This window comes from Mauremys reevesii, linkage group 6 (assembly GCF_016161935.1).
Source record: "Mauremys reevesii isolate NIE-2019 linkage group 6, ASM1616193v1, whole genome shotgun sequence".
In the NCBI taxonomy this organism is placed as follows: domain Eukaryota; kingdom Metazoa; phylum Chordata; order Testudines; family Geoemydidae; genus Mauremys; species Mauremys reevesii.
The window spans coordinates 91,993,722-92,016,538 of NC_052628.1; the positions used below are offsets into that span (position 1 = coordinate 91,993,722).

Sequence of the window (22,817 nt, forward strand, 5' to 3'; positions counted from 1 at the left end):
TTAATTGGAACAGAATTTGTGGGAGAAAGCTCTTCAGGGTAATGGCTCCTTTAAGACAGACTGATGGAACTTTAAAGTGGGTTGTATAGAAAAAGGAGTGGGGGAAGAGAGAGCACAGCTGAAAAGGCATCACCATTCCGACTTCCCACAATGATTTGGAAATATCACTGACAGAGAAGAAAGATGGGCCATTCCTCAGGAAAAGCAAGCGAAGCAGAGCATTTGGAACACAAGAGATGGAGCTTCCTACCAGAAACAGAAACACTTTCTGGAGCAGAGTCCTGGTATCTTCTCCTGGAGATGGAAGTATTTCCCATCTCCTCTGTTTCAACTGAAAAGAGGGGGACAAAGGAGAGACTTTTAGAATTAAAAAAAAAAAAAATCAGGCAAATTACTTTTCATGGAGGAAAATAAATAGGTTACAGTAATGCATTATCTATATGTTCTCCTTATTTTCATACTGCATTTTGGCCTGTCACATAAATGCTAGACATCTTTATTTTTGCTCTGTGGTTTAAGGTCACTCATCCCGAATTCCTCTTTAAAGTGTGTTACCACTGTCAGTTACAGGCAGATCCAGTGGTCCTCGTTAGCAGGGACAAATAGGAGACTGAGTGTTAGACTCACAGGCTGAAGCTAAGGCGTGCCCCATATTTCAAGTTTAATGGAACGTTGCACTGCTGTGCTGTAAACCATTTGTTAAAGAGTTAATCATAGACAAGCATGGAGCAGACAGGCTTCTTTGAAAATTTTTGGCACATAATTTAAAATCCCATGAGCTAGTCATACAACTTGTCATGGATATACCAACTACATTATGGTAACAAAAAAACTTATCAAGAGTGTATGTGTGGTGTGTTGGGGGGGGGTGGGGGGACAGGCAATATTTTAAAATTCTTTTGCACTGTATTTGTGCCGGTGGTTTTGGGAAGGAAGGGTGGGAGACAAAGAGTCATTAAACAGGGTTGACCTCATCAGATGGAACGCCTTATGTCGCTACGTCAGTGGCTCTCAACCTTTCCAGACTACTGTACCACTTTCAGGTGCCTGATTAGTCTTGCCATAAGAGCTCTGGACTTGTGTTTTAACAAAAGACGGTGTGTTACATGTCAGAAGAAAGGGGAGGTGGGGCTAAGGGGATTCTGTCTGCAAGTCTGACACCATGAGGGGTCACAAAAAACAATTTTGTCAGAGGCAAAATTTTACCAACCTGTTAGATTCTTTTACATAACTACGGGTATGTCTTCACTACTGGCCGGATCGGCCGACAACAATTGATCCAGCGGGGATCGATTATCGTGTCTAGTCTAGACCCGATAAATCAATCCCCAAATGCTCTCCCGTCGACTCCTGTACTCCAGCTCGGTGAAAGGCGCGGGCAGAGTCAACGGGGAGTGGCAGCAGTCGACTCACCGTAGTGAAGACACTGCGGTAAGTAGATCTAAGTATGTCGACTTCAGCTACATTCTTCACGTTCCAAGGGTTTGAGAGTTGGCATGTCCTGTACAGAAACTGAGGTCTGTGGAGGCCTGGAAGACATGCTTGTGTTGCCAGAGGCTGGTTGTTTCAGGGAATTGACCCGCAGCTGTCACAAGACTCCCTCACGCGAGCAACAGTTGAGGATGAGGTGCCTCAGTACCCTGGATACCACTGGGGAGCATCACATTTTAAGACAAGCAGCCAGGTCTGGGGATTAGGATACATATTCCCTTACCTGGAAGGCCCTTAGCAGGATTTTGAATGATAGGATCCATAATTAAAAGCATCACTTAAAACAAATACCTTGGACCAACTCCAGAGTAAATTTTAACAGTTTGATTTGTCACTGCCTTGCACCTTATATAATCATGCTGAACTGGTACAAAATACTACCAAGTCAGAATGGTACATCTGTGCACAGATGTACTTTACTCCTACACAAGGTGAAAGGCCCTGTGAGTTACAGAACAGGATTGAGACAGGAAACCTTTGTTTCAAAGTGGCTCATGCCCTAGCACAGTCACTTAGTATCGGGTTCCTCAGTTTCTTCTCTCCCCACGCCTCACTCTGTAAATCTGGAAGCATATACAACATACCTACCCTCACAAGTATATTGAGGCTTGAGAAATTAATGTCTGTAAAGTTTTTTTAAATCCTTAGACCAGAGTAACTACAGAAATGTATTTAACACAGAAAGAGAATGAAGATGGCCCATCATTTATTGCCTTAAAGTTGTGAAATATAAAATTTATTTATACTCATCAAATGTTAGTAACATGACATCCTGGATTAAAAGGAACACACATTAGCACAAAGAAGTTTATTAGATCTAGAATGATTTATTGGCAGCAGTTTGAGGTAGCATACTCTGTAAAGTAACAAACAACCATAATTCAGCTTCTCTGCATTTTTCCCTTAAAGGCACAAGACAGCCTTTTCATTTGTTTCAGGAAGACAAAGCGTACAGATTGATATCGTCACAAAGATACTCATTTTAAATGCAAAATGTGAAGTATATTTAAAAGGAGACTCTCATATATAACAATTAGAATCAATAGTACATGTACGAAGGGAGAATAATTTGCATTAATTGTATTTAGAATTGTGGGTACAAGATAGTTCGACCCCTCCCCCACCGTGATGAAACTGGTCTTTGGGCTCTCTGAGATAGTGAAATTTATGTTCAAAGACAAAGAGCACAACCTCCTAAAATCAGTACCTGCATGGGTTGCAATCCTTCAGTGTGGCTTTCCCACAATTTGCAGAAGGATTGACTAGACTGAAAATGAAAAGGATCCAAACAAACCTAGTATATAACCAAAAGGTAGGTATCCATTTGTTTATATTAAGAAAGATTCAGACCTACAGGTCAAGAAGCAGCCTGATTATAGCATGAATGAAAATACCATTAAATATAAACAAAATATACAATTAGAGTAGCGCAGACCAAAGGTTTGAGCTGTGGATCTCTCTCATCAATTTCAAAATACAGTAATACAAATTAAAAGTTTAACTTGCACGGTTCAGGTCAGAGATCATTTGCTCGGCACAAGTTGTTATGCTGTTTGAAAACTGAATTTTAAAGAGTTATTTTGTGTTTAAGATTAACTTGAATTACCAGGCGAGGGGTTGGAGATTTTCAAGGGGGTGAGAAAAGCAGTCTTCTCATCCTAGGGCTGTAGCTGCTTTTGTAGTGGCCCCTGCACATCAGCTGAAGAGAGAGAGAGGCTAGAGGATCTACATAACTGTGCATCCACTGGCTTTGCCCTCACTCCAGCCCTACACCATCCCATGTATCCCCTGCACTCTGAGGCACAGATAGCCTCTGCAGAACATAGATTCATGACATGCATAAGGTATAGGCCCCTGCACAGGGTCCTGGAATCCATCCTCTTCTCCCCATGTGCAGTTGAATGACAGAAATTTGGCTACAGTTAGGGCTCTTTGTACCCATGTGGGTGGAGGAACAGGACTTGCCCCTTAATATCTGGAAAAGTGGGCATGGACCACAACTAGGCTTGGCAGGATTTGATTCAAATAGTCAGTAAACACCGATTTCACCTGACACAGAGAAATAAATTAAAAAAAAAATATCCAGTGGCAAGCACAGCCTCCCATGCCCCTTCAGGAATCCGGTGTCACTGGCCCCACAGGTAGGGTGACCAGATGTCCTGATTTTAAGGGACAGTCCCAATATTTGGCTCTTTTTCTTATATAGGCTCCTATTACCCCCCGCCCCCAGTTTCAATTTTTCAAACTTGCTGTCTGGTCATCCTACCCACAGGGAGCCCCCTCCAGCTCACTCATTCATCAGCTGGGAGTGTGGAGGCTGTCCCCAGGCAGGAGCATGCAACAGCAGGGTGTCTTCCCTTACAGCAGATGGCTCACCCTACTCCTCGTGGCTCTGTCCAGGGATCTCTGCTCTGCCCAAACAGGACTGGAGCCTCCCCAACACCTTGCACCCACTGTGATTCAGTATCCCAAGCCCTGCAGCTGCAAGGGAGCCCCCTGAGAAAATGGAAATTTAAAATGGATACAAATCAGCAGAAAAGGTTAAAAATAAAAAGAGGCTAACAGTTGAGTTTACGACAAAACTGATTTCTGATGAACCTACCCATAACTGTCCTGATTATTAAATGTGATCTCAGGAATGTGTACAACAAACAGGAAAAAGGAAATGCAAAGATGGATTCAAACTGCTTAAAAGACAGATATTTTAATTAATTTTTTTTTAAAACCCTAAGCAATCCAATACTCGCTACCAAAACTTCTCCAGGCTGATCCTTACAAGCATCCTCAATTCTCAGGCTACAAAAGTATTAAAAAAAGGTAACTGTTTTCAGTAAATACAAACATCAGAAAAAAAATCTCTGAAAAACCTGTCTATACAAATAGTAATAAATTCTTTAACATTTTGTACAACTAGAAGGTGCACAGACTGGCATTCAAGCGGTCAACATAGGCATATGTCTTTATCAAAACAGTAAAATGGTTTACTTGGGATAAAAGTATAGTTTAAAATGCCATAAATTAAATAAGTTAGTTCACATTTTCTTCCAGCACTTAGTACATCTTAGTCTCTAATGTGCTCTTGAAGCTTGCTTTAAAAGTTCCAAGTCTTTCCGTTTGCTAGAGCTCACTCTGGTGCAGCCATATTCTTCCATTTGTAAAGGTATAAACTTTTCTATCTGACCTAGGCCCTGCCCAGCAGGACTGGTAAATAGCTTAGCCCAGGAAGGTTTAAAGTTTCCTCTGAAGCCAAGAAAGGCTATGCTCCCTGCAATGAAACAATCCAGAGTTACAGAATCAGAAGTTAGACATGAAAAAGACACCTTTTAGATACAATTTACATGCAAACAGACATTACAACAACATGACATAGGAGAAAATAAATTCCATTCCCCCACCCCAGATTTCCTCATATAATAGTAAATGCAGCCATCCTCACACCTAGCCAGACACTATGGTTTTAAAAGCCATCACACCACCACTTTTGAACATTTTAAAACCTTAAATTAGTAGTTTTCCACTAACTTCTTTATTATAAAATAAATAGTTTGACATCATCTTAACTGGAAACAACTCATGCAACCCTGCAAGAATTTGACTCATCATAAGGAATTTAATAAAAGAAAATGTACGAGAAAATTAAACAAACCCTTGTTTTGAAGATGAGCTGGTTTGGCTGTTCCCAAGGACATTAAGGCTTCCGAAATATTAAGGTTTCTTATGTCACCTCTTGTGCTTAGTAAAACTATTGATCTGTACCAGAAAGAAAGTAGTAAGATGAGGAAACTAAATATTTATTATCACTGCTACTTATATACTTTCCAAATTAGCTTGCTTATTCTTCCACTGTATTTGGGGCAATACTTATATAGAGAGCTGATAAAAAATGGTTGGGACATTTTTTTTTTCCCCAGCTGAGAAGTGTCCTGTTTTAGAAAATGAAATTGTGTGAAAAATTGTGACTTAATTAAAACTTTTATTGAAATGTTATTGGTGGTTACAAAAAGTTTGTCTAAGGAAAATTTAGTAAAAGAAAATGTATAATGCTTTCAAGAAAAAGTAAAAAATTCTGCAAAAATGAAAAATGGACCCATTTTGAAATCTTTTAAATTAAAATTGCAATTTCTTTTTTGTGAAGTTAGCTTTTCATTTTTCAACCAGCTTTAGTGTAGGCACCTTATTAAAACGGTTTTAGTGACTTTTTATTACTGTCAATGTATAAATAGAAATTAATAAATCTTCAACTTATTAACATTAAAGTACTTTTGTCAAAATTCTCATGCCACAATGTCCTCAATTAGACCAAGGCTTATTCTTCTTACCAGTGTAAGCTAAAAAAAAAAAGGTGATTATGTAGTGTTTCATTAAAATGAATCCTTTGAAAAGGAAAGCATATTTTTGGGATTTAATCCAAATGTTTAAATTTACCTGGTCCATTTTCTCAAATGTAGTGAAACTGTTCCTTTAAATGTTTGTGTGCTTCTACTTATGCCCTCAATCTAAAAATGTTTTCATAGCAACGTGAAAAGTGAGCTAGAATTATCAGCCCACAAATACTGTTCTCTGGCAAGAGTTTGACTATCATGATAAAGCACTCCAGTGTATTTTGTACTCCAGTTCAAGTCTATATTTCATGATACGTATTGTAAATAAATGGATAGGTTTACAATAGTATATACCTTTGTGGAATTCCAGTTTTTAAATATTCGTCTATGCTTTTAATGTTTGCTTGAAGAAAAATTTTTTTTTCTGTCACAGTGCCAACACAGGCATCAACTACTACGGTAAATACACCCACATCTTTGAAGGGAAACTTATTTCCATTGACCTGAAGTGAGAAAAGACATCATAAATCACTGCCTGCTTTTGCCAGCAATTTGCAAGTACAATAATATTCTTCTGCTCCTGTCAGTTGGCCACATTTATCATAATTTGATTTACAGACACAGTAGTGTCCTTTTTGACAACCAATAATTTATCAGAGATTCTCCATTCTTCCTTTTCCAAAAAGACCTGGCTGATGGGACTTCTTTATTCCTCAGGGAGCCTTGAGAATCACCTAGCTTTTCCTCAGTTCACCGTAATCACTGTCAAGGACATGAATCCTATCTCAGCCACCACCATTCTTCACAAGGAATGGAGGTAGCTCACTTGTCCTGAGACGGTGCCATGCAAAGACTCAACCACTCCCTCTGTGCACAAAAGCAGAGCATGCAGCCTCCACAGTTGATTAAGTTGTACTATATTTAACAAAGCATCTTACTGAAAATTGTTGTTAAAAATAAGCCACATAAAATCCCTCACAAGCTTGGATTTATGTTACGTTACAAACACACAGGCTGTTATAGCCTGCACTTCTCTGCCTAAATAATTCAGAGTTTTACTATTTCACTAACACAATATATGCATTACTCTATAGGACAAATATAAATTAAAATTGCACCCTTGGGGTGCTGAGAATGCCTGCAAACCCCCACCTCCAGCATCACATACAATTCTCTCTTGGTTCCCAAGTGGAAAAATGGCAACAGACCAAGTGTTAAGTAACATTACATCACCACATTTATCACCACTGAATTGGAGTGTAAACAAAAAATAATGACCCCTCTCTTCTAATCAGTTTTGAAGGGCTTTAACAGAACAAAATGTTGGAGGACTGGTACTATTAGGTAATAGTCTGTTAGTATAAGAGTTATTTCACTGCTTTGGATTTAACCAACATAGTACTGAGTACCCACCAGTTCCCACTGGCTTCAGCGGAAGGATGCTCAGCACAAAAGTGCTCAGTATGATACAAGATTGCATCAATGTGCAGCTGCCATAATTCAAACTGCTAAGGAAAAAGTGGTTAAAAGAGGCCATAAGAATACTTACAGAGATAAAAGATGGAAGACTACTTTGTAATTCTACTTTGCTGAGTGACTGAATCTGCACAAGGAGGTAGGTTTTGTGAGGATCACTGGTAAATGCCATCTAGATGTAAAAAATAAAATGTTAACGTTTACTCTCCCCCCTGCTTTCCCAGAAACGCTCAACAGCAAGTCTTATTTTAAACACTAGACAGCATACTGATAATCAACAATTATTCTGATAGACACTCTAAACTGCCAACTGGAAAAAACAAGATTAATAAATCAATATACTGTCAAAATGCATGGATACTTTTAGCCTGAAAGCTCTTCAGGGAAGGGGAACTATATAGCTATAAAGTGCCTAACAGATTTTGGGTGCTATTGTAATATAACTGTATTAGTATGGATGAAAACCAGCACATTAATGTATTCAAGTCTGAGCAATGGCACTTGGTTCTTACAGCATCTCTTGGTGTCTTGCCCCCAGGCTGTGCTGGGCATCAGTTTCTGAGCCACTTCTGCTTTTTTTGGTAACATAGCAGAAGTATGAAGTAACGTATATGTTGGAAAAAAGGAGCAAGACAGCAATGAAGATACCAAACAGGTGCCTGTAGCCCTAATCTTGTAATCTTTATGCTAGCGATATTCCCACTGATAGCAATGGGAGTTTTTCCTGAGTAAAAATTGCAGCATTTAGACTCACATTAATAGTTAGAATTTTGGGGGTGATGGTAGTCTGGGGAAGAAACTGGAAACTGAAAGATGAAGAAGTGATGAATAAAGTATATCACCATAAAGCAGACTTAACTGTAAACATTACATTCACAGAGAGAACAAAACCTGGCTCACTGCAGTGAAATGAGAAGGGTGACAAAAAGATCTAAGTGGCAGAAAAGAAATGGTTAAAAAAAAAGTCATTAACTTATTTTTCATGTTCTGTTTTTGTCATGGGAGACAGAGAATGAGTTATGGCAGGGGTCCCCAACGTGGCGCCCGCCGGGGCGTCTAAGTGTGCCCGCGTACTGGCCAGCAGACAAGCATCCGCCGAAATGCTGAAAATCGGCGGCGACGCCTCTGGATGCTGCTGCTTGTCGGTGGTATTTTGGCGGCGACGCCTACTGATGTTGCATTTCGGCGGATACTCATCCACCGCCTCGGTCCTCCGTGGCTCATTGTCTGGCGCCCCCCAGACAGAAAAGGTTGGGGACCACTGAGTTATGGAACACGATAGGGGTATGAACATTTTATTGAACTGGAAAGAAAATACATTTTCCCTGCCAAACAGAAGTAAAGAAAAGGATGAGGAAAATCCAGTTACTACAAAAGGGGAAAAAATATGTTATAAGTAGAGAAGCCAAGCTCTTTAAGTCTTCTCTTTGAAAGAGTAGAAAGGGAAAATCTTGAAAACATGTTACTGGAACAATGGAAGGCTAAAGCAGCAGCACAATGGGTTAGATCCTCAACAAGGGCCAAATTGCATCTGGTGCAAGTCAAAGGATGGGAGGGACAGCTACTAATGGCCCCCCAAGGGCTGAAACCACAGGCAGTGTTTGGTTGTAGGGACAGTCCAGCCATGCCCCTTTTCCTCTTGCTGTGCCCCATTTCCCTGCTACTTCACAGAGGGAGCCTGTCTGTGGTACTGAAACCAAGTATAAGGTCAGCTCCTCTGAAGTAAACAAGGACTGGGAAAGCCCTAGAGATCAGGCTGTAACTCTCATCATCTTAATTGTCTCCAATCTCATCTGTTTTATCATTAGAAAGACCCGACCCCTCAAAGAGGTTTATATGAAACTGGAGCAGGGCCTGATGATTTAAGTCATGGTTGTCCATAGAGCAATACCAGTGACCATGATTCTGGCAGCAGAGCCTGAGGGGTCATAAACTGCTCTCTGTGCATATCTCACTAGTGTTCTATCCTCAGTGACCAAGCTCTTAGCTGTTTTCCTGTGTGTGTCTAGTAAGGAGTCAGTGCATGCTTAATTGAATACCATAATGCATAGCTATATCTGAACAGGGCAGCTTGGTACATCTCTACCCTGATATAACGCTGTCCTTGGGAGCCAAAAAAAATCTTACTGCATTATAAGTGAAACCTATATAAACCGCGTTATATTGAACTTGCTTTGATCCACCGGAGTGCGCAGCCCCGCTCCCGGAGCGCTGCTTTACCGTGTTGTATCCAAATTTGTGTTATATCGGGTCGCGTTATATTGGGGTAGAGGTGTAATTTACCACTTGGAAGCTCAAATAAGCAGAATAATAGTTTTCCTCCAACAGCCTCCAGTTTATGCCCCTCTCTTTCTCTATCTGAAGACGCAGTCAGGGATGCACTGTTACTTTTGGAGAGTTCCTGGGCTACAGAGACCAGCTTTGAATTAGCCAAGGGACATTACAACAAACAACAACAAAAACTGAGGACCCTCCAAGGGTACAGGAGGCATACAGTTAGCTCTTTTTGGTACTGGTGGTGAGGACAGAGAGATGTGTTCTTTAAGTTTTAAGTCAAGCAGTAGCAGTATAGCCAAAAGCCTTGAAAGAGCCCCCCTTCCCCCCCCCCCCCATCATGATAGAGGAAATCAACAGTCAGAGGTATGTGAAACAGCAATGTGCCGCGGTCACCTGGCACCAGAGCCTCAAACAGAGGAGAACTGAGACTAATAAGGAGGCTCCAAAAGTGACGTGTTTTTGGAGAAGGAGAACAATGCCCCATTTGGTGGATCAGAATGCTGCTTCTTTTCCTTCTTCCCTGAAACAGGGACACAAGAACATTTGGAAGCCTGATTCCTCAAAGTTGATCTGTGCTGATTAGAGCATTGAGGGAGTTTTTGATGGGGGCTGCAGTGCCAGACATCAGGTGAGAGGCACAGGACCAACAAATATGTGCTTTGGGGAGGTCATTCTTAGGCTCGACACCAAAGCTGGGGTGGTAGGGTGTGTCTCATGACTCTTTACAGAAGACCTCAGCAAAGAAGAGGACTTGGAAATTTCTGATGGAGTGCTAGAATGATCCAGTTGAAGGCTCAAACAAGCCAAGTGCCCCTGCAGTTGTAAGTGCCTGTCCTTCCTCATCTGAGGAGTGAAGGCATGGTAAATTTTGCATTGGAACCCATGAGCTTCTCCCAGCAACACCAGGCATCAAGCACGTATCTCCCTCTCTGGAAAGATGGCTGAAGAGGATGCACCCCTTTTGAGTCCTCTACAAGATCCTAGTATGACACAGCATTGGAGATAACACAAGGCGAGTAGCCCCAACTACTCTAAGAAGACACACTAACTAGCTTGCAGACAGAAGAGGCAGTTCCATTGAGCTCTCTGTGGCAGTGAAGGAACTGAGGTGGTCAAGTGTGTGTGTGTGTGTGTGCGCGCGCACAATGTCGTCATATTAGCATGAGAGCACTCTCTAGCAGGAATGGCTTTGTTATTTACAGTTCCATAGCCTCACGCTAGAGACACCAAAACCCTTAACTGAAAATGCAGAGGCCCTTGAAGTACACCAATATTCAGGTTTAAAAACACTACAGAGGGCTGTTCCCTTTGGACTTTAAAAAAAATGTTATTGGGTCATTTTTACAAACCTTAGTTTTTGCAAAAACTTAAAAAAAATAAAAACAAAAAAAATTTTGAATACATTTGAACTGAACTGACTTACCCTTTATTTAGTAAGCAATATACACAATAGTAGAACTTTCTTCCAGGTTATATCTGCTTCTGAAGTGTTTTCACTCCTTCATGAAAACCATATTTAAGGCAATTATGTGGAAGTTAATATCTACTGGTAATTTACATGCACGTTTATGAATTTGTTTTTACCTGGGTTGTGCCACAATTTTTACACTGTGCGGTAGTTTTGGCTGGCATTGGTTGTAGAACAGTTGGTGCTTGGTAGTACTTTGGATAAGCTTTTGTCATGCAGTTACTGATATCTTTTGATTGAACAGTGGCCTGAATCTTGACCCTTTCACATCCCTGAGCTGAACAATAACTGTGACCATCCCTATTGTATTTGGCTTGAAGATATAAAAACAGCAATCTAAACACAAAACAATACAAGAGATTAGAAAACTAGTTGATAAAATACAGAAATTTACATAATCAAAATTTCCTCAAATATACTGATTAGTGAACATAGGAGACCTCACACTGCAAGCTTTTCAGGGACAGGGTTTTGGTTTTGTCATGTGTTTTTGTTTTCTAAATCTCCGTAAATTTACATGCATCCGACGAAGTGGGTATTCACCCACGAAAGCTCATGCTCCAAAACGTCTGTTAGTCTATAAGGTGCCGCAGGACTCTCTGCTGCATAAATTTACAGTCCTCTGTAAATGTTCCATAATAACTACTACAATAGGGAAGTCTTCAGTGATATATATTAGAACTCTCCAACAGTTAGAGAAGTCATTATGACAGGATTTGTTTGAACAGAGAAAAAAAAATTACCCACCGTAAATCACCACCCATCCTCCCGCCCCTGCACCAACCAGTAACTTTCACACCAAAAATCTTAACAAATGTTCACTCAACTTGCTATGTGGCAATTAACATATCAGACATTAACGGGAAAAAAAACCAGTGCTCTTATTGTACAATATGCAAAAATATTAGTGTAATTTAGAAAATAAAGAGCTTTATTGCTCTGAGTGTGCATAAAGCCCAATAAACACATCCTGACTGGAAGACTGTTATATTGATAAGCTCTACCAGCTTTTCTATAGTTGCTTGTCACTGTAGTTTCTAGATGAAAAAAGAAAACCTAAATGATAGACTACATATATCTGTTTATCTACACAAATATCTCAAACTAGTTAATAAGAAATCCAAAAAAAATCTTATACTAATATTCTGATTATAATTTTAAAAAGGGAACAAAAACAAAATAAAAAACCACAACATGCAAAAAATGTATACATAGTTGTTTTTTTCTAAGGAAGCTTTATTAAGGTCTTCAGTGGTAACATTCACAAAAGTGCTTAAGGGATTTAGGAGCCTAAGTCCCATTTTTGAAAGTGACAAGCCTAAGTCACTTTTGAAAACTTTACTCCATAGTTTAAGAAAATATGTCTGATTCCTTCTGGACCAACAGGAATTTTTTTAAACTCTGTTGAAGAGGGCAAACATTTACATTTGAGCCATACTAAACTAACAAAGCAGTTACTTGCCAAAAGGTACCTCTCTGTGGTATTTGAGATACCACAGTTTCCCCCATTCTTAGAATAGGAAATAACTGCGGCAGCTGTGGTATACGTTTACAAGTGCTGATCTGATGGCCACTACATTTATAATTACAAGTTATGTAGATTACTCTTCCAAACGTCCATGGCAACATGCTTAGTGTTTCTCCATAAGATTTTCCTTCTTAAGCAGCCATCAGAGCCAATTCTTAACACTACTGAACTTGCAATTTTACTATTAAAGTATCCTTTTATTATCAACCTAATTACAATTACCCAGTGCTGTTGTCAAAATAAAACTTCTTCTCTGATCGATTTTTCTGCAGGTCCATCATCGAAGTTACTGATGTATAGTCCTCCACACTATAGAAAGCAGATGTCTGCCTTTGAAAGACATCAAATGTTACTTGAAAAGTTGTGCTTGATGGATAACAGAGTCCAACCCGAATCCAGTCATTCCTGGAAATAGAGTGAAACAAAATTGAAAACATTCATTTGAGCAAGTTTCTTGTTTTTGTGGTTGTGGAAACAAATAGAGTATCAGAGACAATATTTTCATTTCAGTTTATTCAGTAATTTCAGTTCAATAACTAATTGTTCAAAGTTAAGACACCATTTGGGAGCCGAAAAAGCAGAAAAGCTGTTTTTCTCTTCCAATCTATGAATAAAAGCTGTATGTGAGAGGAGGAGGTCCACTAGTTCTAAAATATTGAAGGACACTGCGACCAGAAACTAACTACAGATAATACTTCCTGTGTTTAATAAATCAGTCTTTTGGTAAAAAAAAAAAAAAAAAAAAAACACACTTTTTTTTTTTAAATGTAGCCAGCACATTCAAGGTAGTTTTAGTTAATAAAAAAATTAAATGTTTTTGTGCATTTTTAACTGAATTTAAATTTCCATCCAAATTGAGCTTGACATGGCTCTCAAGTGGGGAGGGGGGGGTACAACCAAAAATCAAATCATGCAACTGAAAGTTGAGCATATCCACTTAAATATAGAGTATCCTCCTGGTTAGCAAAAAGCAGCATCAAATTCAGTGTAAAAAGGTAGATTTAACTGCAAATCAACATGTTTTAATGATTATCAACCAATGGAGGAAAAAATGATTTTAGGAATGTAACTAAAGTACAAATGCAAAACATGAAAAAAATTATTTAAATCAAGATTTCCTGCTTGCTGATTTAAATCATGATAAAAATTTCAATGATTTAAGTCACTTTGATTTAAATCAATCCACCTTGTTTGGATACAAATTGTAAGTTTTCCAGTTTGACATACAGCATCTTATTCAGGTGACTCTTAACAAGGCCAGTGATAGGTCGAACCATTTGTGGTTCTACTCTGCACAGCTTCACACAGTAATAAAGCAATAGGGCTTTTCTTTAAATACCACTTTACAGCGTTTTCTGTATAGCTCTACACAGCTTTTGGCCTAGGTCTCCAGTACAAATTTTGCTTTTAATATTTTCTATTTCAATTTCTAGTCTTACTCGTGGTTGTAATTTTGAATGTATCCAACTATTTCTGCAACACAGTATTCCAATGGTGTCTTTTGTATTAAAGGCAAAAATGAAAGGAAACATACTTGTTAAAGTTAATGAGATAAAGAAAAGTGCTTTGGGGAGCTTGTCCATTCCAATGTATCGTATAGCCCTTCTGAAGCATCATTACAGGCTGGTACTGTTGAAAGGCAGCTCGCTGGTTAATACCTCGGAGTGCCATGGGGCTGAAAGGGTATTCGTCTCGTACTATGGTCATAGTAAGGTTCTGTGGGTTCCTTGTCTGGATGTATAGCTTTAAAAAAAGCATTAGACAGAAGAGGAGGAGAGATTTGAAGTAATCTGACGATTTTTTATCAGTTTCACTAGAAACAATATATATGAGGGAAAATACAAACAAACAGTGTAAACGGAATCCCTAGAAAATTAGATGTCATGCCTAGAGGCCCCAGTGAGCTTGGCACTGTGCACACAATTAAAGACAGCCGCTGTCCTGTAGAGTTTACAGCCTAAATAGACAAGGCCGGCAATAATTTTACCCATTTAACAGATAGAAAACAGAGGGATTCAGTAACCTACTTAAAGTCACACACACACAAAGTCTGTGACAGGCTAGGAATTGATCCCAGCAGAGGGGTTTGTATTCAGAAAACTATATTTCACATTTTTAATATTGTGGGAAACAGAACCGCAAGTATAAGAAAACTCCCACACTTAAAAGTTTTGGCCAACAGGACTGCGGTATGCAGATGATGGCAAGTCAACTCACTGCATAAAGATTCGCTTTATTACATTTGCTATCATAATCCCCTCCCTTCCCCCAAGAAGTTGTTCAGAACCATCTAGAAGGCAAAGTAAGCGCAAAATAAATTTTTAAAAACCTAAAGAGGAAGGGCATTTCATGGTTTTGATATGTTTTTCATCAAGTCTTGTCAATATATATAAAATATAGAATTCACAAAGAACTGCAACAGTTCCAACCTGAGCATAGGTCCCACTGCAGACCACACCATTCCATTGTGTAACATTAATGCATTTTGGATGTCGGATCAGGAAATTATCCATTCTACCAACATAAGTGTCCTTGTATTCAGCCACAGAACCATCTACATCATGGAATATTGAGTTCTTGTCACCGTCCAGCTCACTGTCTTCAAACCAGGGACCAGGTTTACCAAAGAAGACTTTCAGAGAAACCTGACCATAAAAGGGAAGTGAAACATTCCAATTAAGTCTCTCACAAAGCCACCAATTTCAGTAGTGCTACTGCATGTATACAGTTAGTAACACACTGATAAACATTTCCATGTATGCAAAGACAATCAGGAGTCTGACAAGGTTTATGAGCTGAATAACTTCTCTAACAAGGACAACATAGTCTTGCAAAACAGAATTTCATTATTTTGTAGTAGACACGGTTTTCAGTTAAACACATGAAGCCCTGGTGGTTCAGGCTTCTGCTAAAATGTTTCAGAATTCTGTGTTAATATTTATGACTGCAAATTCATTATTTCAGCTGCCTCAGGTACTAAAGAATCTTGTCTCATTATTATCATTACACATCTACAATCACTTGTTTTTGATCTCAAAGCAAGCATTAAAAACCCAAACCAAAACCCCATTGTTGTCTATACCCTGTCTCCACAGCTGAGTTTGGGTTGGGAGGCACCAGTCATTGTTTTCATGCCTCACTATACAGTTCTGTCAGCAACTGCACAGCCTAATAGGAGTATTCTTCACTGTACTATGAATTCTATATTAGAATTCAAAGATTTAAATAACTCTTGTAACCAGAGTAAGCAAGCAAGCAAGATAAAAAAGAAAAGTTAGTTTCCAGAGTAAGAGAATAAATATTTGTAAATGTAATTGGTACAGAGAACAGATTACTCTAAAATTAATGATGTGCAAATTTCAAAAAAAGTCTGGAAGCTCTGTTCTGAATAGAAGTTGGGACTGGAAACTCTTTGGGCTAGAAACCTCACACAAACAGGCACTTGTTATTTCCTGAACTTCCTGGTAAGCCAGGAATAGTACAAGAACAGCACTTCTCATGAGATTTTAGTATAATCATTTCTGGCTGAAATCAGGAAGTTCAAAGGCATGTGTCAATGGAGGAAAGTATAGTTTTCAACCCTCAAAGGTCCAATTCAGTCTTAATTGTAAGCGAAGGCAGGAGAAGCTGGTTGACATTTTATCCAAACCCATCCATCTCAATGCTAGCATGGGACAGACACCAAAAATGGGAAATGTAGGAAATGCATATGTCCCCTAGAAGTTGCTTAATCTCACCTCCTCATTTGCCAGCCTTTTCAATGTTTCTGGAGCCTTCTCCTTAAATGTGGCAGACACCCCTTCTCCAAACTACAACTCCCTTGCTCAGCAGACATTACCTGGGGCACCTCAGTTTGGGCACATTCACCTGAAGCGAAGCAGGTACTTGCAGGGAAGCAGGGAAAAGGCAACCCAGGCCCAGTGGTGGCAGTCAGCACAGAAATGGGGCAGGTGGAGGCAATACCGAGAGTGCACATAGGACTCCCCTTTGTTTGAAGAAATAGGAGGACATCACCAAAATTCTCTCAAAATAAGTCTCCTGCATGGGACACTGTACACAGAATTCATCCTTCCCCACTCCATGAAGTCTCCCTTTTCCACCCCATCCACTGAAAATGAATTTTGCAATAAGCTTACATTTGTATCAAACTTAACGAGAGAGATGTTGTTTTTAGGTGTCAACTGCCAAGGGTTTTTCAATAGGAATCCAATTGCACTGGTGTATCTATCAGCAGTTGGCACAAAGTTTTTGAATGTGCATTTGGTAAGATGAATGGGTCCATCGTAAATCTGAAAACCTCTGATTGGAAACGTCCTGTTAAAAACAGAATATGTTTAATACACACACACACACGCATACGTGACCTGTTAGAAATCTTGGTTCAGGGTCCCTGAGAGGCAATGCTTCCCTTCATTTAAAAGCATTAAGAATACAACGCTAAGACAATGGTTTGTAGAGTGGGACACTAGAGACAAAGGAAGTCTTCCCTCCACTATTTACTTACAGGTAAGAACCTACACTTCAAATTCTAGAATTGGAAAAGGGAGCCAAGCTGTCTGCAGCCCACCCAACTATTCCCCTTTGCCTCTCCCTCCTAGGATGCTGTGGGACCCCTACAGCAGAAGTGCCCAATTGGGAGTCCCATGTGTTTGGGCAGGCAGGGAGCCTCAGGTTTCCAGACCATCTTAAACTTCTCAGATGGCCCATCAGCACAGAGGTGCCCTAAGCTGAATCTGCCCTACACCTTCTCCCTTCATATATGAGGCAAGGGGTGTTATCTGGCAGTGGGTGAATAAGTTTCCCAAGACAAGCCGTTGGGGAGGTGGAGCTTGTCTGACACAGGGAGGGGAGTTGGAGCCAGGGATGGGGTGCCTCAATAGGCACCGACTCTGTGGGTGCTTCAGGGCTGGAACACCCACAGAGAAAAATTTGTGGGCGCTGCTCAGCAGCAGCCACTGGCAGCCAAGCTCCCCCCCACACCTTTCACCTGCCGGTGGCTCCACTGACCAACAGCTGTTTCATGGCATGGAGGAACCTCTAGGAGGGAGGGGGAAGAGCGGGAATGGGGCACACTCAGGGGAGGAGATGGGGAAGAGATAGGATGAGGGAGGAGCGGGGGCAGGAAAGGCGGGGTGGGGACATGGTGGAAGGGGTGGAGCACCCCCTGGCTAAAGGGGAAAATCAATGCTTAGGGGTGTTCCTCCCCTGGTTGCAGCAGATCCTGGCAGGGTGGGTTCCCTGAGCGCCTGTGCAGTGCTAAATAGGCTGCTGCATGGCCACGTAGCTTATAAGGAACTTAGGTCCACAGAGGTCCCCAATCTTTACAGAACAATTGGAAGGACCTTGGCCAACTGAGGCCCTATAAGACCGTGTTCTTGTTATGAACAAAAAGAGTGTGATGAACTTGAAACCACAGGGAACCCCCTGGGTGGGTTTTGAAGAATTAATCACGTGACTGAGTCTACGTCAGAGTTGGGGTGATCTCTGGTAAGCTTATTTGCATACATGTATGTTTTTTGTTGTTGTTTTTAAGGTTCCTTCTGTAGTGCTTTTACCTTAAGAAACAAATACGTTTACTTAGAAAGAACTGTACGATAGCTAAATCACTGGGGCTGATTATTAGTCTCTGATATTAAAGCAAGCCGACGTGCTTAAGCAGACTGGCTTTTGCTGGGAATAACAGTGAAGGCAAGGAAATGTTCAGCCTGGAAATACACCAGTCAGAAGGGAGAGAGGAGTGAGTCTCCATGCAGGAGAGGAGACTGTTGGGGAGCTGGAAGCCCATAGAGGGAGAATACAGGTGCAGTTGCCCTAGACTGTGACACTGTTAAACTGATCGCCCAGGAGACTGAAGTCCTTTTATTCATTAAATACTGGGCAATATCAGTGAAAGATTTCCCACACTGCTATGTTAACATGCCTTAACTGTGCCTCTGGAAGGACCACTCTTCCAACTGAGAGGATCTACGGAGGGTCAATAAAAGGTGCAAATTAGCACCAACTGTGGTAATAGTTTTTGGGATGAGAACACCTGTTCACTGGAAACAGGACTGAGATGGTCAAACTAATTTGACAAAAGCTCCCCACCTTCCATCAGACTAACAGTTTTTAGTCACTACTATTCTTGGCTGGATTCAAACTGCCAGCCCAGAAGCAGAAGGTGATACATTCTGTCATCAAGTCCCCAAACCATGCAGACTCCCTTGTAGCCATGTTTTATCTTGGAGTATTTTTTTATTCCATGCAATGTAATACTAGTTCTAAATTTACAGTGCTATTTTCAATCAGACTGAAAAAGTAAATTTTGGAAAAAGCAACTTTGTTTTGCACACTGAAACACTTACCGATTTCTAGGGAGAGTGCGATTTTTATTATCTATTCCTCCAGTTCCTGAGTATTTGTTTTGGCCACCGTGGAAGCCATAATTCCTGCTCTCGCCAACAAACAAAGATTCTGATACTTCCTGGCTGGAGCCTTCATCTTTTGGGAAGCTTCCGTCACTATCAAAATGAAGTCCAAGATTACTGATATGGCACTACAGCAAACAGGAAAGTTATATTGTTCTGAAATAAAAAGACATCCTACAAGTTCTAACTATTGTTTACCTTTATCTAAGCAAAGCAGGCTAAGCCTTTTGTTTAGAAGTGTATTGCAATATACAATTTAATCCCTGCTTTTCAAAAATCCTAGCCTTAAAAAAAAAAATCAACTGTATGTGCATTAAATCAATTAATTGTAAGTATTACATTTTGTTGTTCCCCTTGACCTCCTGTCCGCTCTTTAAAACTTGTATTTTCAGTATTAAGAACATTTTAATTATACAAAAGGTGAAAAGCTAGGATGTTAGCAGTGGTTCTCAAACTTCTGTACAGGTGACCCCTTTGAGATAGCAAGCCTCTGAGTGCGACCCCCCCCTTATAAATTAAGCACACATTTTTATATATTTAACACCATTATAAATACTGTAGGTGAAGCGAGGTTTGGGGTGGAGGCTGACAGCTCATGACCCCCCATGTAATAACCTTGTGACCCCCTGTTTGAGAACACCTGTTGTACACTCTCCTAGAGTTCTGGTCATGTCATCTAATTATCTAGTATCATGACTCGATGTATCAGAGCTTCAGCAGAAGTAGACTCAGGGTCAAAAGTGGTGAGACATTCCCCTTATGTAAACCCTCTTGGCCTTCTTGTTGTCATTTTCACATTTCTAATTTTTTTACATTTGGGTTTCTAAATAGCCCCAGTATCACATCTACTACGTATTCTTTGACATATACTGTGAAAAATTAAGCTAGGAAAACTGAACATAGCGATGAAATCCAGTACAAAAATACTCACCTGGCAAAAGTTAAACCTATTCCATTGTCAGCAAACCTACAAGAGAAAATTATTTTTGAACAAAGCAAATTTCAAATCATGTACAATACACTTAAATGTTCATGAAATGTGTATTTTTATTTTGGTTTCTCAAAGGATCAGAGCAGAATCACTTCAAACTGGATCGAATCTTAATCTGTGTATGAAACGAAACTTACCAAAAAAAATAAATCACCATTGCTATTATACTTAGAGATTTCTGGTGTTTTAAAATGAATATAACTGTTTCTATTTAATTTTGTTTAGTGGCAATATAATAGTATATTTGAGGTTTCTCTAAAGCTAAGTCAAAAGTTTTAAAAGTACTTTCTATGGTCTCTGTTAATTTTTGGACTTAACTTTTCTCTATCATGTCATTTCAAATCCTTGTTTGCTTCCCATTTAAATGAAATTCCCATGTAATCTTGCATGGACTTAGTTTCAACCCATTAGTGGATGAGACAGTTGAACAGCTTCAATGGTTTAGCTCTGACATTCTCTCTCATAATCCTACTTTAATATAGGCTTTTCCAGACTTTACAACTCACCACTTCTTCTAGCTTTTATACCGTCATCCAAGAGAATGTCTTTTTATAGCACGTAGAGGTTTGCTCTTGGATACCTACCCAGAGTTCTGAATGATGATGTCCCCTCCTCTGACCCAAGACCCATGATCATTGTTTTTAAAAGCGATTAGTCTGTCAATCAGAGCAGCAACTCGGGGCTTCTCAGGGTCGGCATCTTGATGAGGGCGAAACCTTAGAAAGGGAGGGAAAAAAAGAAAAAAACACCTGAAAGGAAGGTATCGGATTTATGCTCTGTGCACACATACACTGTTGTGATATATACCAAGATATAAACGCTTGCACTCACTGAACAGGCAAAATCAGCTCCTGCAACATGCCTGAGGCAAAAAGGCCCACGCTGAAAGATGACAGAGACTAGAACCCTAAATTCACTATGAGTGCCCCCCCGCAAGTCTCCATTCCCACAACAGTGTCTTCAGAGATCTGACCATCCTATTCTTGGGAAGAAGCAATAAAAGAGACGGAGCATTAAGCTTCCCTTCCCTTCCCAGAAGGGCTAGGATATCTCCCACTATGGATCCCCATCCTACTTTTCCTGAGCTGCGACTTCCTGTTCCCCGGCTCCTTTGTCCCACAACTTGAGTCTCACCCCCTTCTTCTCTCTTGCCTTCCCTTGTGTCCCCTTCTCCTTAAAGCATTAATCAGAGGGGATGGAAAGAGAGAGGAGGAAAATTGACACTGCCACTGAAAGGGCACGTGGGGCTGCGGTTGCACTAGACAGAGGGCTGGGTGCTGACTGCTCCCTCCTATACCTCTCAAGTGCACCTAATTTTATGGAGTGCTCTTCATTGGGGTAGGATGTTTCTCCACTCCTCCATACCTGCTGCCCAGCTGGTCCCACATAGTGGCAGCTGCAGCCTATTTTTGACTCAGTGTAGCAGTGTACTACAAACACAAAAGCAACAGGGAGGATGGAAGAAATAGCCTGAGTACAGGCTGGGGGTGATGCCAGTCGGGGAGCCCATGAGAGCCCAAGGGGCTTAAGGCATATCCGGTTCCCCTGTTTTAAGCTTACTGGAAAAGTGGAAGATAATTCATACCCACTCTGTATTTTTATTGATTTGAACACAAAAGTAACTAGACAGAATCAAAAAAGGTACAGGTATATTTGTGGAAGGGTGAAAACCCACAAAATAACTGCTATGAAACTTGGCCCAATCCTACACATTAGGGAGCTCTCTGCACCAATTCTGAGAACTTAGCTATTTTAAAATTTTAATATGCATTCAATAGTATTGAAAGAACAGATTTTACCTCGCATTGTTGTCCAGACAAAGATATTCCCTTGGATCCTCAGCACTAGCATTGGTGGTTTTTACACCTTTATCAATAAATAAGCCAGCCTGAAACAAGTGAGGAAAGAAACAAATTTACCTGACCCAGCCCCAGATAGCTTTACAAAATTATCTTTCGCGATAAATCTGAAATTGAGTTCACAAAACAGTGAGTCACTACGTGTATAATGCTGGGTTTGTTTGTTTTTTTAAATGTACTCTCTTTAGCTCTCTATTTCCCTTAGCTAACATAGCCTGGGGAAATATATCTCAAATAATACTTAGTGCTATCACAGGACTGAAAATGTTCATGGAAATACTATAGTTTAGAATTCATTAAAAACATTTGAAATCTGTTATTTTCAAAATGTAATTAACTCTTCTACTGCATAGTTACCTCACAAAAACTTGAAGTCTTGGCTTAGAATATTCCCTACCTTCAACCACATTTTAGTATAAATAGGAATGTGTGATTTGGTTTAAGCACCTGTATTATAATATACTTCTGATTTGAATACACATTTGTCCAACTCTCAATAACTCCCTTCAATTTTCAAATAGAACTGTTTTTAATGTACAGCCCCCATAAAGTTGTGCATCCATGCTGTGATACTGTCACTGTTATTTGGAGCAGGAAAGACTATAACCAGAAAAGTAAAAAAGAAAAAAAGTCAGTTTCTAACATCCCAAAGTATATGGTATGTAAAATTTACTGTTTAGGACTTGACTTTCAGAGAACTCTTACGTCACCTTTAAGCTAATATAGATGGGTAAAGAAATACCTAGATGGCTTTAAGTATCAGAGTGGTAGCCTTGTTAGTCTGTATCCACAAAAACAACGCGGAATCCAGTGGCACCTTGAAGACTAACAGATTTATTTGGGCATAAGCTTTCGTGGGTAAAAACCCACTTCTTCAGACGCCTGGAAGAAGTGGGTTTTTTACCCACGAAAGTTTATGCCCAACTAAATCTTGTTAGTCTTTAAGGTGCCACCGGACTCAGTGTTGTTTTTCTAGATGGTTTTATAAAATCAAGATG

The 22,817-nt window shown here is 40.1% G+C and overlaps 1 protein-coding gene across 3 annotated transcripts in view; it reads right to left on the reverse strand.

The window, feature by feature from the left end:
* Positions 1–4,165: 4,165 nt before the first annotated feature.
* Positions 4,166–22,817, reverse strand: part of CEMIP2 (cell migration inducing hyaluronidase 2) — an 87,343-nt gene continuing 68,691 nt past the window's right edge. For all 3 annotated transcript variants that reach the window (XM_039544645.1, XM_039544643.1, XM_039544644.1), the window contains exons 12-24: positions 21,760–21,848; positions 20,545–20,676; positions 19,901–19,936; positions 18,907–19,062; positions 16,699–16,876; positions 14,992–15,207; positions 14,097–14,305; positions 12,785–12,967; positions 11,151–11,370; positions 7,363–7,461; positions 6,168–6,316; positions 5,138–5,241; positions 4,166–4,756 (exon numbers count right to left, since the gene is read on the reverse strand). In XM_039544645.1, the coding sequence (XP_039400579.1) occupies positions 4,560–4,756; positions 5,138–5,241; positions 6,168–6,316; positions 7,363–7,461; positions 11,151–11,370; positions 12,785–12,967; positions 14,097–14,305; positions 14,992–15,207; positions 16,699–16,876; positions 18,907–19,062; positions 19,901–19,936; positions 20,545–20,676; positions 21,760–21,848 (1,968 nt within the window). In that variant the 3' untranslated portion in view covers positions 4,166–4,559. The remainder of the gene's footprint in view (positions 4,757–5,137; positions 5,242–6,167; positions 6,317–7,362; positions 7,462–11,150; positions 11,371–12,784; positions 12,968–14,096; positions 14,306–14,991; positions 15,208–16,698; positions 16,877–18,906; positions 19,063–19,900; positions 19,937–20,544; positions 20,677–21,759; positions 21,849–22,817) is intronic.